The 18659-nt window shown below is 41.4% G+C and overlaps 2 protein-coding genes across 2 annotated transcripts in view; both read right to left on the reverse strand.

Annotated features, from left to right (window-relative positions):
* Positions 1-108: 108 nt before the first annotated feature.
* gnrh2 (gonadotropin-releasing hormone 2) lies at positions 109-1670 on the reverse strand. The gene is made up of 4 exons (XM_085778007.1): positions 1589-1670; positions 970-1115; positions 728-811; positions 109-362 (listed from the first exon to the last, which is right to left on the reverse strand). Exons 2-4 carry the CDS (start codon positions 1102-1104, stop codon positions 324-326), a joined length of 258 nt encoding a protein of 85 aa, XP_085634133.1. The 5' UTR covers positions 1105-1115; positions 1589-1670; the 3' UTR covers positions 109-323.
* A 2037-nt stretch (positions 1671-3707) lies between these two features.
* Positions 3708-18659, reverse strand: part of ptpra (protein tyrosine phosphatase receptor type A) — a 30827-nt gene continuing 15875 nt past the window's right edge. Inside the window, exons 5-22 of the mRNA XM_085776096.1 lie at positions 14921-15020; positions 14624-14697; positions 13914-14050; positions 13114-13204; positions 12833-12909; positions 12677-12713; positions 12433-12530; positions 11914-12033; positions 11130-11296; positions 10908-11043; positions 10649-10798; positions 10414-10507; positions 10223-10299; positions 9935-10069; positions 9043-9168; positions 8770-8921; positions 8233-8368; positions 3708-7747 (exon numbers count right to left, since the gene is read on the reverse strand). Of these exons, the coding sequence (XP_085632222.1) occupies positions 7673-7747; positions 8233-8368; positions 8770-8921; positions 9043-9168; positions 9935-10069; positions 10223-10299; positions 10414-10507; positions 10649-10798; positions 10908-11043; positions 11130-11296; positions 11914-12033; positions 12433-12530; positions 12677-12713; positions 12833-12909; positions 13114-13204; positions 13914-14050; positions 14624-14697; positions 14921-15020 (1982 nt within the window). The 3' untranslated portion in view covers positions 3708-7672. The remainder of the gene's footprint in view (positions 7748-8232; positions 8369-8769; positions 8922-9042; positions 9169-9934; positions 10070-10222; positions 10300-10413; positions 10508-10648; positions 10799-10907; positions 11044-11129; positions 11297-11913; positions 12034-12432; positions 12531-12676; positions 12714-12832; positions 12910-13113; positions 13205-13913; positions 14051-14623; positions 14698-14920; positions 15021-18659) is intronic.

Consider the following 18659-nt stretch of genomic DNA (forward strand, 5'->3'; position numbering starts at 1 on the left):
CAGTTTGTTTTTTATGTGTAAAACACTTTTAATTATTTTACTCTATATTTACTGTTCACATCGTATGGCAATAGAGGGTTTCAGACACAAAAAATGAAGAAAAAAAAGTTAATATCAAAATAGATACTTTATTATGGGGCATTATAATTTCAACATTGGTGAGCCATGTAGCCTATTGATCCATGTATTTCAGAAAACCAAATTTACAGATAAATATAACAAGACAGGATCAGGGGATAAACATGAAGTTATTTCACATCAAGACAAGGACTAATGAAGAGGGTCACACTATAGTTAGAAATGTAGCGTAGCCTGGAAAGATGTCACTTTCTCTTCTGGAGCTCTCTGGCCAAGGCATCCAGCTGTGGAGAGAGTTATTACGGTTACAGGCAGATGTGTAAGAGTGTGTAAGATAGTTCTGCATTCATACAGTTTATGTTCAACAGTGTGTAGGACATAATGTCATCAGGGTTGCATCTGTGTATTTGCAGACACATTCCTGTAACTTAACGTCACAAGAAACAGCAATGCAATTCCCTACAGAGTGGACTTTAGATTTTGGAGCACCAGAGTTACAGTGGTAGTATCAATAACAGATGAGTCAAGTCATTAGCTGTTCATCACTTAATGATCTCACTACTGTTATAAAGCTTTGTGATATCATTAGTGGACAGTACATTACAACAAAACTGGACTTGGTGTTTCTGTTTTCTCTTTGTTCCCTTACCAGGATGTTTCTGAGAACGCTCCTCCTCTGGGGTCTCAAGTAGCTGCATTCCCCGGCCTCACACAGCTTAATCTCCTCTGAAATCTGACACAGTGAAAGAGAGCGAGAGAGAGGGAATATGAGAGAAAATCGTGGCGGTAGGCTACAGAATTTCTCCATTCACAGGGACTGAGAAAGTACTACTGCACAATGACACACACGAACACACGCACACATACATACATACACTGTCTGGGACTGACCTCTGATGTGCCGAAAGTGTCCAGCTCCCTCTTGCCTCCAGGGTACCAACCATGAGACCAGTGCTGGGCGCTGGACAGCTGAGCCCCGATACAGAGAAGCAGCCCCAGCAGCAAAACCAGCCGAGATACACACATGATATTTCTACCTATGGACAAAGAGACATTCAGAGGCCTGTCTTTAATCTTTGATCCTAATCACACTTAATAACTTCATAAGACCAGTATTCATAATACACAGCAATAACGGCTCATCAACTCATATTTTTGCAGTAACATAATGACACTGTAGTGAATTTACACATTTGGACTGAATTGTAAAAACTATTGTAAACTCTTTTGCTGCAAATTTCAGCTTTTAAAAGTGTATTTAAAACAGTTTTTCTGCAGCAAACATTTTAATCAACTATTCACTTTCATACTCGACTTATTTGACATAAATGATCAAATCTGAAATCTGTTTATTTCACTTATAGGTAACAATAATCACCATATACAAAATGTGTGGATCAGACAATATTCATTTTCATTTTAATATTAAAGGCAGGAATATTCACAACTTGGGTTTTCGGCAGAGCACAGTAAAGATACACATACTATAAGTTTAATATAGCGTCCTTACCTTAGTTTCAACTCTTACAACTTTGTCACCACAGGTGTCCTCTCGTCGTGTCCCTCCAGAAGACCTCTGTGCTTGTCCTGCAGTGGATCAGATGTGTTACCGTAGAGATCCTCCTCCGCCTCTTCATCTTCCTCACTTTATGTACGTCCCCAAACCTCCTCTTCCAACGCACATCTGGATTATCCCTCCCCATGTGTCCCGCCCATTAATGACCCTTCTGTACCTTTTCATCCCAGTGGTGTTATGAACGCTCCCTGTGGACAAGAGGTGCAGAGGACCTGGCCCGCCCCAATTATCAACTGCAAACAGCACCAAGACCCATGGGATGGTTGTCTACTCACATGTATCATCCATGCCCACTTTTAAAACACTGGCACTTAAATGAACCAATATAGTGATGACCTGTATTATTCAGGCCTATTTTTTTTCAAGAATATTTCTGTATTATGATCAATATGCAATAAAGCTGTCATTCTAAACATAACTTATCAAAGGGAAAACGCAATAAGAGCTGAAAACTGCAGTGGAAACAGATTTATATTACACCAAGGGCCTCAAACACAAAACCACTTCACCTCTGGCCAAAACATTTCCCTTTGACCACAAGCATCTAGATTTATTTCCAAGATTAAACTGCAGAAGACAAAACCTAACAGTCCCCTATTTCCTCTTTTATTGACCACAGTGACCCATCACACATCCTCTCTGTGACCCGGCCGACCCCTCTGTCAGAGGAAACTCAGGGACACCTGACGACAAGAGGAACAAACAGTGAGGGTTCGTGACCGGGCCGTAGATGACTTCGCTCTCAATTAGAGGCGAGTCGTTACAGATGCAGAGGCCGATTCTCACTCAGGAAATGAGCGACAGTGTAGTGTGACGTGTGGCTGTTGACTCAGTTGATCAAACGTTGTATGAGTTTAGTGTACGCCATTGGTTGAAGCAAGGTGACGCCAGGATGCATCACAGATGACATGTAACACTGACTGGTGGCTACATTACTATTGTTTCAGTTAGTTTTCCCTCAAGAAATGCAATCTTACTGAAATCGTATGTAATGGTTAATGTGGCCAATGTTTGATTACTGTACTTACTTTACTTTGTATCTAAACTGAATTAGCTGGTGACTGTGAGTGTCAGTGAGTGTGTTATGGCTGTATTGCTATTTCATTTGGTAGCAGGGAGTGGTGAAAGAAGCATTCAGATAACTTACTTAGCTACTTAACTAAAGTAATAAAACTAAAATGTACCAAATTACAGGTACAATCATTATTTCTGTCTTATTTTGTTACATTAAACAGGTTGAATTAATTATAACTCTAGGGACTGTTTAATTCATTATAACAATGCATCATATTTTAAAAGTCACATGTTTTGTGCTGTAAAGCTGAATCTTTGAGCTGACTAGATACTAAAGCTTTCAGATAAAAGTTGAGCAGCAAACAAAGGCAATATTGCTGTGTATCATTAATGTGTACTCACTGGTATGAATTGCATTTAACTATTTGACTGAGCTTTATTCTGATATTACTTCTTACAGTAGTGTTTACAAGGACACTTTTGTATTTTTTCAAATACAAATGATTGTATTATAGTGGTTTGTGAGGCTGTTTGAAGTCCCGATCCTTTTCAATATTAACTCGACCTTGGGTTTTTAAAATACAAAAACATTTCTGTGAAAATATTATTCATATATATCTCTGTCTATGAATAATTATTTCATCTCAACTGTTACAATTTGGACCCACCACTACAAGTCTCACCGAGTAGTGACACAACCTAAATGTAAACATGTGTCCCTGGTACTTTCCGTACAAACGTATCAACAGTAATACTAAATGATTCACAGATTATTAACTGATTGGTTCAAAAAAGCCCATTAATATTTGATTGGAGGCTGAAGGGTTAAACACTGATTGAAGCCCCTTGAAGAGCAACACTCAGGAGGACTGAGTGATCTATAAGGCAGGAGAACGATTGGCAATTATTTGGCAGCACTGTACCATTAGTCTTCATTGAGGAGGAAGCTGTAATGAGCATCAGGTTGAAACAAACGTCAACAATGCATGAATGAACCTGAGTTGTGTTTCACATTTAACTGGATAAATACAGACCAATGTTAAAATCTCAAGCACTTTATTAGGTTTGAACAGTATCTTGCTTAGAAAGGCCATTTGGCATTATATAATTATATATAATTTTATCATATATATAATTATATATACATATATTCAAATGTTGAATAACAAAACACTAGAAACAAACATAGGCAAATTAAAAAATAGGATTTGCTTAAGACAATTATACCAAATTAAAAATGGCCAAAACGAAACATCTAATACATTTCAAAATGGTCCCAATACAGTTCAATATACATCTTTAAAAAAAAAAAAAAAGAGAGAGAGAGGGAGAGAGCAGGAAAAACAAAGAAGGGGGAAGAAAATAAAATAAGCAAGGCAGCAGACAGGAATGAAATATAAATAACCTTACATTATGTACAAAAGGGAGTGGGCAGTGACCACTGGGAAAGAATGGTTCGAGGACAAAGTGAAAGAGGGAAAGGAAGCGATAAGAGGACAGCAGTGAGTGGAGCTGGAGGTGGAGAGAAGGAGGAGGGAGTTCAGAGTCCAATCGTCCGGTGGTCTCCCTCTTTACAAATGGAGACATATATTAACTTTCTGGGGCATTCAAAATGCTCCACTGGGGGGCGAAAGCTAAAAGAATAAACCATGTGTTAAACAGTGATAATGCATAAATAATGCAATTGTATTTGTAGTGGGGGTGGGGGGGGGGGGGACTTCATGAATTTTTGTTCAACACTGGGGTACCCACAATTGATTACTTGTCATGGATCCCACGTTCAGCTGATATGGAATGAGATGAAGCCGTTAAATCATGACGGAAATTCATTTTGAAAAAGTGACCTCACTCTTAGTTCGACTCGCACAAATTAAAGGAATCTCGGTAAATACGACGTCAGGGAATGTGTGAGGAAGGTTGGCCGACCCTTGTTGTCTTGTTTTGGCCCTATTGGTTCATCAAACAAAAAGGAGGTTTGTTGTCACCGGTCTGCAGGTAAAAGGTTTTTAGGATGTGCATGTTAGGAAAAATCCAAAAAAAAGGGAAAGCCTTGAGGATGGTGACGTCTCCATCACAAGTTGAGAAAATCAATTTCTTTTGAAAAAAACCTTTTCAGTGAGGCACTTTTTTTTGGTTTGTTTTAGTTTCACTGTAAATCGCACAACAGTGGGTCCGAAGGGGGTTGGCACAGCGTCAAACTGCAGAAAGACAGTGATCACGTGATGCAAACACACACAGTAAACCCAGGTAACTTGAAGCACACACACACACACACACACAGGACAGAGACCCCTCCTCCACTTTTTTTTAAAGACCCTGTAAGTGACACACTAAATACACGATGAACAAAAATGGCACCTAACTAATAGTGCGGGCACTTGTGATGCTTTGGAATGAAACAAGACCTCAAATAATGACGATGATGATGATGATCATGACGATGGTGATGGTGATGATGCACAAACAGCCAACAATTTCAGTGACTGGTCAATTAAAAAAAGAAAATCTGCTACTGAAAGTTCCAGCACCGGCCTTGAAGAAGGCTTTCACCGGGCACTTTGAGACCTGAAAAGAGCTTCAAGAGTTCAAATATAATTCCCATGTTCCAATATCAAGGCCAAATCGTCTTTCTGACCTCATCTCTCATTTGGTTCTGTACATTTAAGGGCTTTGCTTTTGGTGCAAATAGTGCATGAGTGTTCAAAAAAGAAATCGGCATCGACACAACCACCTTTTCGTTAATAAAAATTCAGTGTGTACTTTTAATAATGACGTTCATTATCAATGAATTCAAATCTGATTGATTGTTCTCCTTCCTTTAATAAAAGCAGTGGGAGTGTTTGTCATTAAGTCTGTTTGTGTGCGAGTGTGATGTAAATGTACGGAGCTTTTTCTCTGTTAAAATTCACATTACAAAAAAAAAAAAAAAAAGACTAAAAAGGCTTTAAAAGTCCTAAAAGAAATAGATTTTTTTAATATCATGGCATTAAAAGTCAATACTATCTAAATAGTGGAAGTTAAAACCACTTGAGCATGAATCAGCTTTGGAGATGAACTCAAGATCAATTTGTTTAATCTGTAAATTTAAACAATCCTGGCATCAGTCATTTCCTGAGCTGACCGAGTTGAAATTAGGACTGACCTGAAGCGCTGCGTTTGACTGACATCATTCATCTTTCATTACAATCATGAAGGGCACGGCCTCAATTGTGACCTCATCTTTAAAAAAAAACACTGTAGTTCAAGCCTGAGTGTCCTCAGAGGACAGCTGTTTGAAAAAAGAAATCATTGCAAACATCGCATGGCACACCTCCACTACTAAAAGTAACAATGCATCCATCCATGAGGAAAATGTTAGCAACAGCATTTGAAAAAATAAAAAGGAAAACATTCTTCGGCATCAGTGTTCACGATAGGAAACGGAAGCAAATCATTCTGTAAAACAGTGACAGCACAGCGTCGTGATGTGAGGCTGACGTAAAAAAAAAAATTTAAAAAAAGGAAAGAAAAAGAAATGAAATGACAGTTAATTCAGGCAGACTCAAAGAAAGAAATGTATCAACACAGTCTACAAGAAATACTGACGTGTGTCTGTAAACAGGAAAGAGAAATATGCTGGGCGTAGAACATTTTGTTGATTTGTATGGTGCAACAATGGAGTTTGACTGTGATTGTGTCGTTTTTAAAATTTTGGCTTTTTCACATGATGCTGATGCTGTAACAACAGACCTATTAAAAATCTATTTCAACGTTTGACCAATTCTCATCAGATTTCTTTACTGAACGGGGGCAAAAATATAGTCTATGTTTTCTACTTTCCCAAAAAATCCATGTTTATAAAAGTCCAGGAATGTGTCGGTCGCTGATCCTAGGACAGTAAAATAGCTTTGTTGTACTGAACATCTAAACACGGTTGGTGGAGTCTCTCAGACCCCAGAGCTGCACAACCAAACGAGTGAAGTGACTTTGGCACTTGGCCGATAGAAGACAGTGACAGTGAAAACACACCGCGTCCTCTCTGCCAGCTTACGCTCCCTCTCAAACACACACACACACACACACATACAGATGCTCAACAAGAATGAATGCTCCTGGTATTAAACGTGTGTGTTTATGTGTGTGCGTCAACCTGAGACTTTGAGCTACGTCACAGAGGTTCACATCTCCAATTGTTATCACTTGTAAGTGTATTAAAATTATGTGTGGAAAATGGCTCTGACTGTGTGTTTGTGTATCTGTGTGTGTGTGTGTGTGTATGAATGTCTAGGAGAGTGAAAACAATCCAGGTTTTGTGTGTAAATGGAGAAACCCCTGGATTCTGCTACCACACACACGTCGCTACAGCGCGGCTCAGGCAAAGCCAAAAAATGTCCTTAGTCTCTGTCCCTATAAAATTAAAAAAACAAAACAAAACAAAAAAAAATCCAAACATCATTACCTTGACTCTGGATTTTTTTTTTTTTACATTAGCCTCCAAAGCATTAGATTCATATTCATATATATTTATATATTTATATATATATATATACCAATAAAATACATTACAGGTGCCACCCGAAAATGCAGCCAAACTCAAAACTGTGTCTGAAACCAAAGTAATAAGATGCAACACAGTAAGTATATATACATATGGTGGGGGGGGTGGGAGATGAGAAGGAAATAGGGTTGAAGGGCTGTATTAACAAGACCAATATTACAAAATATTCAAGAAGGCATCTCAGTTATTTTCTCTGTCCGACTGCACTGCCCTGTCCACCGGGCCGAGACGTCTGTTCCCTTTTCCTTTCGGGCAGTTTATCCCATCCACAGATCAAGATGTGATGAGTCCTTTTGATTTTTTTTTTTATGTTGTTGGTTTTTTTCTTTTTCAAATCCACCAGATGGGGAAAAAATGCAGGTTTCTGCTCAGTAATGTACGTATGTGTGTGTAGGTTCTGGTGCGTGCTTGTATAAAGTGTATGCTGACATCCATCCATCTATCCTTCCATCCGCGGCAGCAGCTCCCTACTTGAAGTTGGCGTAGTCGGAAAAGGCATCGATATACTCCTGGACCACTTTGTAGCAGAACTCGTACTGTTCCTGGAGGAGAGAGCGCACACACACACACACACACACACACACACACACACACACACACACACACACACACACACACAATCATCACTTTACTGTATGTCTGTGACCCCCAAGTACTGACCTAACGTAGCTCCGCCTACTTGACCGACTTCCTGTCTGAACGTGTCTGTGCTATCTGCCAGATAACAGGTCTGAACAACAAAGTCCTACTATCAAACCTCGAGTGTCGAGCAGAGACTGAAACAGACTCGACATAAATTCTTGGCAGTGAAAATAAATCAAGCTGTTGGTTTCTTCATTCAGTCCTAAGCAGCTGTTGCCTATGAATTAAAAAAAAAAAAAGCCAACAGGTGGAGTTTAAAATAAGATCCTCCCCTGTGAAGAAGGCAAACGTTTCGGTTTCCTGTTACATACCTTTAAAGATTAACCCATTACGCAGTTTATAACAAAGTTATGTTTACAAACTCAGAAACACAAAAGGCCTTTACCAGTGTCTGCACCATGTGGGGTCTCTGCAGTCTGAGGCTCTTGACCGTCTGGAAGACGTCCAGGATGCCTTCTGCCTTCACCCGCTCCAGGACTGTACTCAACGCACAGAAAGTCCCTGTACGACCAGCGCCAGCACTGTGAACACACACACACAGACACACACACACAGGAAAAACTTCAATATACACAGTGCTGTAACTTGGCGCAGACGTAACATATACACCAGAGGGTTTGTGTGAGTGCGTTTTAGGAAGGAGGCATGGCAACGGTCCGACGGGGAGCAGTTAAAATATCACAGGGAAAAAGAGAACAATTCTTCTGAGATGTTTTTTCCTGTGATTTAACAGCTGCAACGACTTCCCAGACACACACCAGCGCATTTAACTGGCGGAAGCATTTTCATGTGCAAAAATAATACAAAGAAATATCAAGAATTATCTTCAAGAGGAGAATTTCTTTTCTTTTTTTAGACTTTCAGGTTTTTACATTCAGGATAAAGTAGCCAAATATTAAGTGTGTGTGTGTGTGTGTGTTACCTGCAGTGCACAGTGATGGGGTGGTTGCCAGACTGCTGCTGTTGTTTCTGCACCGCAGCAATTATATTGATCATGCCTTTCCCGTCAGTGGGGATGCCAACCTCTGGCCAGCCGTGGAAATGGAACTGACGCACCGCTCGAGCCTTGTTCTCCTGGACGGATGGAGCGATGGAGCAAAAAAAAAAAAAAAGACGTCAATGTTTGTTTTTCTAGGTGTCACTGAAGATTAAGAAGACGGCTGTCTGGACGACTGCCGTGTGTGTCCTCTCTTACCCTGTTGTTGGTGACCAGGAGGTCACGCACTGTGTAGCTCTCACTCTCCTCCTCCCTTTTAATCTCGATGGAGATGTCCCCGTGGACCACCGCCCCGTCACTGGGCCAATACTGAGCGCACTTTTCCTGCAGCACACAAGACGGAGATGGTCGATTTACACTATTTACAACAGATTCTGAACATCTGAGGGAAATCTAAAATGTCAGTCATCCACACCTCTACTGGTTTTTACTGTGTATGCAAAACATTGTCTTCATATAGGGCTGAATCAATCATAATGTGATTTGTTTGACAGATATTGCATCTCAATGTTCAGTGAAAAAGTCGATGGTGTGATTTCTGCAGGGCATCTGTACCAAACAAACATCTGTAGAATATGATTTATAGGCCTGAGCATCTCCGCGGCACCACAACGCTTCATTTCTAATATGTTGTGACACATCTAACCTTTATCAAAGAAACCTGTGATCTCTCTCTGATCTGGATCTTGCACTTGGCCTTTTCCCGCATACCATTTGATATTCGATGAATTAATCATCAATGGCACGAGGAAATGAGGACACTGATAAACCAAACCACCATATATTTGCTGGAAATAACGAGATTAGATTTAATTAAGATTCCACATCTCCAGTTTTGACCTTTTTTGTATGAATTTCCTGGTATGACTGTTCGCTTCAGCAATAACTTTTACGCTTGGTTGTAGCATCATGTTGCGAATAATCTATAGATCCATGGAGATGTATTAGAGAACCACTACAGATCAGGTCATTCTGTTGAAATTAATAATGGTGGAGCTTTGAACACATAATCTAATATCAATATTCTATTTTTGCCAGATATTGACTTGATATTTCATACGATATCACACACACACACACACACACACACCTGCCCTCTCTCCTCCAGCTCAGTGAGCATGACTATGGAGCAGCTTCTCCACTCCCAGATCATCCTCCAGAAGTCCTCTATAGTGTGCTGCAGGGGGCCCTGGCTCGCCATGTACGAGTCCTTCTGACGGTAGCCCTGTGTGGGAAGGAAACCAGGGAGGATATACGTTACAAAGTAAAACGGTAGGAGGAGTAAAGGAAGACTTAACGACGCCCGATCGATGAACTCGCATCTAATGAATTGAAACGATCCGCTACTACTAATACTACAGATGCTTTTTACACTCACATCAATGAAAGAGGCATTGACGTAGTCCGTGTTCTCCTCTCCTCGTTTGACTGGAATGATCACTCTGTTGAACTCGTCTGTCAGGAACAAAGAGAAACATTAACCAGAGCTGAAGAAAATCTGCAGTTTCATCATGTGCACTAGTGGAGGTGACAATGACACTGCACAAAATGCAGCGGTGCATCACTCACAGGGAATGATCTGCAGGACTCTGTTCTTCTTCATGTTGGCCGGCAGGTTGCCTGTTCTCATCTTGTCATTCTGGATCTTGATGGATGTCAGTTTCTAAAAAAGTCATGTGGTTTAAATATTAATAAATATACTTGAGCAGAAGTGTCTTTGCTGGAGTGAAACTGTTTGATGCTTAGGGGTTTGATGTCTTAGGGGGGGGTCACAGAGAACAACTGCCGCTTTGGGAAAACAAACCTTGAACTCGGCCTCCAGACCGCCGCAGCCGGCTCCGGGTGACGGGGTGTAGAGTTTGGCCAGGTGGGACTCCAGAGAGGTCACCTCTAGCTCCGTGTCTCCGTACAGGTAGTGCTCTAACAACGCCTGGAAGATGAACACGTACTGCATCTGTGGGAGAAGGAGGAGGAAGGTGGAGAAAACGAGAGGTCACTGCACTGAAAACGCTGCTGCATCGTGGGAGAGAGAAAGAACAGAAACGTGCCAACGCTGCACTTACATCAGTCTGGACCATCTGACAGCGCTGGGCTCTGATCCTGGTGACGAAGCCAAACACGTCCACCTTCCTCTCAGCGATCATCATGTCCAACATGGCATCGATCACAATGAAGGTCCCCGTCCTCCCCACGCCAGCGCTGATGGACACAAACGAGCCTCGTGTGAGTGGCACAACAAAAATAAATCAATCAATCAATCAGAGCAGAAACTTTGATCCACTGACCTACAATGGACCACGATGGGCCCGGCATACTGTGGGTTGCAGTTCTTGACCTTCTTGAGGAACTTCAGCATACCGATGGGGGTGAAGGGCACCCCGAAGTCCGGCCAGCTGGTGAAGTGGAACTGGGTGACGAGTCTCTGAGGCTTCTTCCCGGACACGTCTCCCACCTGAAACACAAAGTAAAACCAGGTTTTAGACCAAGCCACAAACTAGTTTCTTGAGTGTTTATCCAGCGCTGTATTGTAGGACGTATACGACCGCTGCTATGAAAATGGGAGGATCAAAGTGGTCTTACAAGGCACTATGTGATAATTTAGCTGTATTCAAGGGGATATATTATGGAAATATCACTTTTTGAAGGCTCATCAACATATATTTGGGTGTTTGTCTTGCCTTCCAGCCCCCAAAATGTGAGAATTGACAAAAAAAATATGTAATGTGCAGGCTCCCTAGGCTGAAATCCATGTGTTTTTATGAGCCGTTCCCTCAGTTGTCTTCCAGTGATGTGACTAGGTCTTGAATTTGCATAACCCCACCCCTACCTGGTACCAGTAGAAGGGGCGGGGCAAGCAGTGGTTAATTTGCATTTAAAGGGACAGGCACTGAAACCAGCCGTTCTGAACAGGGATGTTTTGAGAGTATGAAAAGAGAGCTGTGATGTTTGATCCTTGGTGTATTTTGGCCAAATCATGTCACAGACATGTCTTTAAGACACCTGGGAACTATTTTAATTTGTGGGAAGGGGGCATAATATGTCTCCTTTAATAAAAGGAATTGACGGTACCTGCTGGATGCAGAACTTGCGGATGGTGTAGTCCACCAGGACCATCGTGTCTTCTACAGACACACGAATGTTTCCGTATGTCCAACAGCCCTGGTCCGGCCAGTACTGGGCACACTTACACTGAAAAACAGAGAGTGGTTTAACACCGGGCACACTCACAAAGCTTTGAAAACACACACACATGCAAATTACACTGTTAAGTTAACAATTATGATTTAATTTTTGTTAACTTTCGAAATTGACATGTGCTACATCTTTGACAGAGTATGTGACGTTAAAGCAAGAAAGATCAATGAAGTGACAACAGTTCTTGATTAATAATGGGGATTAAAAAACTTTATAGATAAAAAAATAACATTGGTTTTATTGGTCTTTAATTTGTGACTGAAGAGGTTGAGACAGATTTTGTTCCTCTGTGCTTTTTAAACTGGTCTCATCCAACTGTGAATGTCCACAATTAAACACAAACGCTCTTATTGGCACAAAGCATCGAAGCACAAACATCAACATCATCACTACCTCTTTTCTCTCCTTCAGATTGGTCACCATGACAATAGTCGCTGTGTTCTGCTCCCAGATCATTCGCCAGAAGTCATTTACTGTTTCCTCCTTTGGCCCTGAGAGCCCGAGACGGATCGAGAAAAGAAGAGAACAACTGTTGAGCTAATAATCAAGTACTCCGTTTATCAAACCAACAACAACAACAACAACAACAACAACAACACAGCAACAGTATCCTCTGATGCCAGACACAAACTTTTACCTTGAGCTGCAATAAACTTATTCTTCTCTTGGTATCCCTGCGAAAGAGAGAGGCCAAAGAGAGATGAGAGAGTTAGGATGAGGCAAAAATAAAGAGTCCGTCATTTTTAGAGCAGAATTGCCTCTTTTGTGGAAACAGTGCTGCACTTATACAAACATTTATAAAGGAGGCGTTGATGAAGTCAGAGTCGGGGACTCCCTCCAGAGATGAAAGATGCACCCTGGAGTGATCATCTGAGAGAGTAGAGAGAATGAAAACAAGAATCAGCACAGACAAAACCAAAAGTAAAACTCATTAAATGACTTAAACTGTCATCTGTCTGATGTTCTCTATGACTGCATGGATAAAAAGCAGGGAATAAAGCCAGATAACACTGTTCCCTGCCTTGTCAATAATCTCCGTCAGCGTCACAGTGTCAGAGCTCCGTGTTCACTTACATGGCAGGATGTTGACGTATCTGTTCTTTTCTTTATTCTCCTCCTTGGAGGCGGCGTCACATGAAGCCTGTATGGGGCAGACTGGCAGTGCCTGAACACAGGAAAGGCCACATTTAGATACCAGGAAGGTGAACGGACAGATGCATTTCAATCTCTCCAATCTCTAATCTCTCTGTGTGTGCAGTTGTGCACCCCTGCAAAGTTATTTCCATATATACAAAATCACATCACAAATCAGATGTACGTGATAATAGCATCTTGAAAGCTCCTTCATTTTGGGGATATTTTGCTGCACCAAAAGAAAAGTTTTTCTCACTGTCAGTTTAGAAAAGTGCATGTTTTCACTACTACTGCTGAACATGTATCCATACTTCAGCTCTCTATCATTCAGCTCATCATTTCACATGCTTCAAATCTATTTGCTCTGACTATGAGCCTTTACATCATCTCTTGGCTTCATGTTTCTTCTGTTAAACATTAGTTTTAAGTCATTCAACATTTCATCTTTTTACTTCCAACCATTTTACCAGTTACAGCTACTTACTACTATTGTTACTATTGACTTTGTTCGATTGGTTTGACATGCGTACTGGGCCGTTAACCGTGCGTATCTGGTAGCTAAAGGGCGACTGTAAGACTAAATATAGTCCAGATCAACACCATGCCCATGATCCCGTCTGGATGGCTGCTTCCTTCACTTCTTTAGGCTACAGGGAAATGGGTCGGAGGTCAAACTCGGGCCCAAGTGTGTTATGTTATCAGTGTGTGTGTGTGTGTGTGTGTGCTTGAGTGTGGCATACGTTAAACTCCTCCCTGAAGAGTTTGTTGTCATCGGCCATGCGACGGTTCATTTCTTCCTCCAGCTTGTCAACAGGAAGGGGCGGGTACTTCCTGTTTGTGCTGGGCGAACGGGCCAATAGCGGGACGCTCTGGAGTTCTGCGCCGACCGGCCAGCAGGAAGGGAGTGGGCAGGAGCGAGTGGTGGAGGAGGAGGAGGAGGAGGAGGAGGAGGAGGAGGAGGGAAGGAACAGGAGGGGTGGAGGCAGGTGGAGATAAAGACATGTGAGCCAGGGTAAGAACATGAGACTGGAAGTATCTCACATCACATCCAGTCAAGACCGACTTCATTGTCTTCTATCTGCTGTCTTTTCTAAAGGTGGCCACCAGAGGGCGCCGCGACACAACCCTGTAACCTACGAGACGGCCGACTGCAGCCCTGTTGGTTAGGTAATCACAGTGAACAAAAGCCCCTCTACCAACAACAGTCAACCAGTGAAATGTTATCGGCTAGAGGAGGAGGAGGAGGAGGATCAATCAGGGCTTATCAGAGGAAACCCAGCGGAACAAGTTTGGTCAAACTGGCTCAACATATTTGCTGATACGACCCAAAATAAATACATTAGTGTGCAGTGAGTGTGCAGTCATTATCTGCTGACAAATACAAAAACCACACACGCGCACACACACAGACAGACACACACACAATATAATGCACATTTGGCTGTTTCACCTGTATCATCCGATCTGCCGTTGGTCAGTCTGAAGGAGTTTGAATGGCTTCCCGCTTGCTTGTACTTCTTAAACCTGTCAATCAATGAAGATCAAAGTGCATATGAGCGCACAGTGATACACACACACACACACACACACACACACAGACGGAAATAAACACACACTGCTTTTAAGCCTCAAAGAAGAATGCCAATCAGTCGTTGCCGCGGTAACGGCAGCACCTCAGGCCATCTCTGGCTGATGATCCAGTACGACGAGAACATCGGCGGCGGCGGCGGCGGCAACATCAACCAACCTGAGCATGTAGAGGATGATGATGATGAAGATGATGACCAGCAGCGAGGACAGGGCCACCATCACCGCTATGATCGGCATGTCATCCGACGGCTTTTTGTCTACATCAGAAAGAAAGAAGGTGGATAAATCATAAGATATTTATTATAATTATTCAAAATACTCATATACCATGCATATGAATAAACAAAACAAAAATGTGTTTCAGTGACCGACGGATGCTGACCCAAAAAATTCAATCGCCATTCAGAAATTGTTCTCATATCACTCCATTCCTCTAGTCTGTGAAATGCATCCTGTGTAATCGAGAACTGAATATCTTCTTTTTAACTTTCGTAACAGCTTGATGTGTGTATGAGCCTGATCCGTGTGCTCAACTGTGTTTTATTCTCGAGGGTGTGTGTGTGTGTGTGTGTGTGCGATGCGTGTGCCTTGTATGATAGATGGCATTCCTATCCATGCTTTGTCCTTGTTTTGGTTGGTCCTCTTGACTTCCTAGCATGTCTGCTGTTTATAATGCTTTTTTTTATTATTTGTTTTATTTTATTTTATGGTCATTGCATTACCTTGATATGTGCTAAATAAAATAAAAATAAAATATAATAAAATTCCACATAAGATTTGGATATTTCTACAATTTTAGCACTTTTTTAAAAACCTTTATTAAGTGTTATCTATTCATTTTTTAATGCACCATGTTTCCTGCACTCTCCGGCACCTTGTATGATATGGATGCACATATCTATTGTACGTTTGTGATCGTGTGTAATCGTATGTTCTGTGTTGTGGCTGCAGCATGGGCGAATGGCCCAGAAGAACTAGTTTCTCACTTTGTGGGACAATAAAGTTAATCTTTGATCTTGATTTTATGTTAAATGTGAAAATGTGACACATTTTAATCAAAAAATGCTAGGAACATACAAAACAAGGAGGAGGGATTCTACCATGTCTAAAGACTAAAGGATTTGAAGGAGTCAGAGAGGATCAATAAATATGAAGCTACACCCAGGTGGCTCAGCTTAGCATGAGAACTGGCAGCATGAGGAAACACAGAGACAAACTGCCGTTTATCATTCATAACCCAATCATCTCAGCCTTAACCAAAATATTTCTTCCTAAAACTTCTTTAAACTCCTTTTGGTTGATCAGCTAATCAATCAATCCATTTATTGTTTCGGCTAGAATTTAATGAATATTTTATAAAATATCCAGTGGCAGCAAGATGTAAAAAAAACAAAACAAAAAAAAAGCTGTTCTCATTGACAGATTTTCAGCTTGTTAACATGTCACATTGTCGGTAAAACGATAACCCAAGGTCAGAGGTTGACCTCTGCCTTTCAACACCAGCCTGTATCTGTTCTTTCCATACTGGTTGTCTACGTTAATATTTCAGTGGCTTTCAGGGGGAAAAAAACAACAACAACACACAAACACAAATGGAAGAGAGCAACAGGCTGTCGTTTGGAGCGAGCGGATAAATCACAGTTTAACTGAGAGGGTCGACCCCGGGCTTCTATATCTGCTTTATACCCAGGATGACAGTAGCCAGAGAGTCATGGTATTAAATACTTAAACATTTTGGCTGTTTGCTGTGAATTCTCTATGAATTATTCAGAGTGTAACCGTTTCGATGCATCTTTTCCTATGTTCAGAAACCAGATGAATATGGATGCTACCGACTGCTGGGCGAAACAGGACGGTGTTCACGCAGGCTTGACATCTCAAATTAGACATTGCACGGGGCTGAGTTATCTATTCATTGTGATGCATCCTGTAGATTACAATGGCTGACCAATTTGTATGTGTTTCCACCCTGCGCCACGAGTTACTGGTTGAAGGCAATCCTATAGTCTTCCCGGTGACCTTTCACTGCCGCCGTCGAGCACAAAAGACATGAGATTTGAACAACAACATGAGTTTGGTGTACAAAAAAACAAACAAAAAAATGGCTGCTGTTGTTGTGTGCTGATGACTGGTCTGTAAGACACGTTAGTCCACAACAAAAGAGGAGATTCTTTCTAGAAACCTGCCTGGTGGTGGTGGTGGTGGTGGTGACAATGCATTGACTAAATCAGCTGTTCCATGGACCGACTCAAAAATTCAAGAAAGCTCTGAACGTTATGGACACAAAAAAAACAAACAAAAAAAGGGCTGCAAAAGAATGCGTCGTTTGACTTCATGCTCCATATGTGCTTTCTGGGGGGAAGCAGTCTGGAACGGCGCCCAGCTCTGTTGCATTTTCATACCCGGTTCCCAGCTATTTTTTTTATTTTTTTTTATTTTTTTCAGTCGGTGTGTTCTCTTGTCCCTCGGACAAGGTGTACATTGAACAGAGCGGGGGAAACAACACAACAGGCTGAGGGTTATCATGTGGAACTGACACAGGGCTTGACGCATCTAATGCCATCTAGAACGGCACACGGCTCTCTCTTCCACACAGAGCCCACAGACGGCCAGAGAGAGGGAGACAATGGAGCAATTACATAACACCTATGAACCCGGAGTGATTATGTTACATAATAGAAAACACCATATATAGTGCACTGCGGCTACATCTGTTGCATTTATGCTGACCAGGGGTGTATATATGTTTATCACAACCTCCACAGTTTCTCCTGAAGCCCGAAAATACGCCAACAACAAACACACTGTTTAATGTACCAGAACCACTCTGAGTTTTTGTTTCACCTACTGAGTCAGAACATTCCTGCTGTTATTATGCTTGATAATAATAATAAAAAAAAACATCTTTCTAAATCAATGACTGACATTTGATAGTGATTTGTGTATTTCTCTATAATCATGTAATATGAATTATTAATGTAAAAGAGGAGGAAAGGGGGGGAGTCATGTTTCACTTACAAGAATATTACTAGGATGGTCTGCACAGAGACTCTAGGCTGATAAAAGGCAAAGCTGAACAACAGAAAAATTCTCAGATACATTGAAAGCAACATTTTATAAAAAAAAAAAATCCTCCCTTGCTGCTCTTTGTTTTAACATTTAAATAAAAAAGTGTCTGAGACAGATCCAGTTTAGGTGGTAATTCTGATTTCTTGTGGATGACTGGTCAGATGCAGGTATGTCACGTAAGGATATTTCCAGAGCTGCTACAATGGAGCCTTAAAAGCAGGAAAATGTCCAACCATCTAAAATATTAAAGGTCAACTTTTGACCCGAGAGCTTACTTGCTTGCTTTTTTCTCTAGCTGTTGGTACGGCTTCGCTCACCTACCTGAATAAAACACAATAAGATGGATAAGATGGAACAAAAAAATAGAAAAAGTATCCAATGAATCTGTAATGTTTTATCTTATTCCAGGTGTTTTTCTAATTAAAGGGATACTTCACCCAAAATCAATAATTCACCAATTTTCTACTGCCAAGGAAGGGTTTGGAGAACTTTCGGAGTTATCAAAACTCTTTTGGAGTTCGGGGCGGATAGAGTTCACTTTTGAATCGTCCAAAACACACACTATGCAACATCCATACTGCTCGTCCTACTGACCCAAGTGTCCTGAAGCTGGGACATGAAAAAAAAAAAAAATTGATCTCTGTTTTTAGCCTTGTTGTAGTGGTAGCTCCCAGCGGCTGCGCGAGATTTGCTGTGAGATGTTCTTCCGTGTTTCCATCAGACATCCAATGGTTTACAACGATGAACGAACATCTCGCAGCAAATCTTGCGCATGTGCACAAACATCAACAGAGCCACTGGGAACTACTGCTACTGCTACTTTTCCA

The sequence above is a fragment of the Trachurus japonicus genome, chromosome 5 (genome assembly GCF_045865225.1).
Source record: "Trachurus japonicus isolate A0001 chromosome 5, Traja_1.0".
Lineage (NCBI taxonomy): Eukaryota > Metazoa > Chordata > Actinopteri > Carangiformes > Carangidae > Trachurus > Trachurus japonicus.

Coding starts and splice junctions, on each gene's coding strand:
- gnrh2 (XM_085778007.1), bottom strand. CDS start 1,104: ATGTGTGTATCTCGGCTGGTTTTGCTGCTGGGGCTGCTTCTCTGTATC. Junction 812..969: donor ACACTTTCGGCACATCAGAG/GTCAGTCCCAGA, acceptor TCACTGTGTCAG/ATTTCAGAGGAGATTAAGCT. Junction 363..727: donor GCGTTCTCAGAAACATCCTG/GTAAGGGAACAA, acceptor CTCTCTCCACAG/CTGGATGCCTTGGCCAGAGA.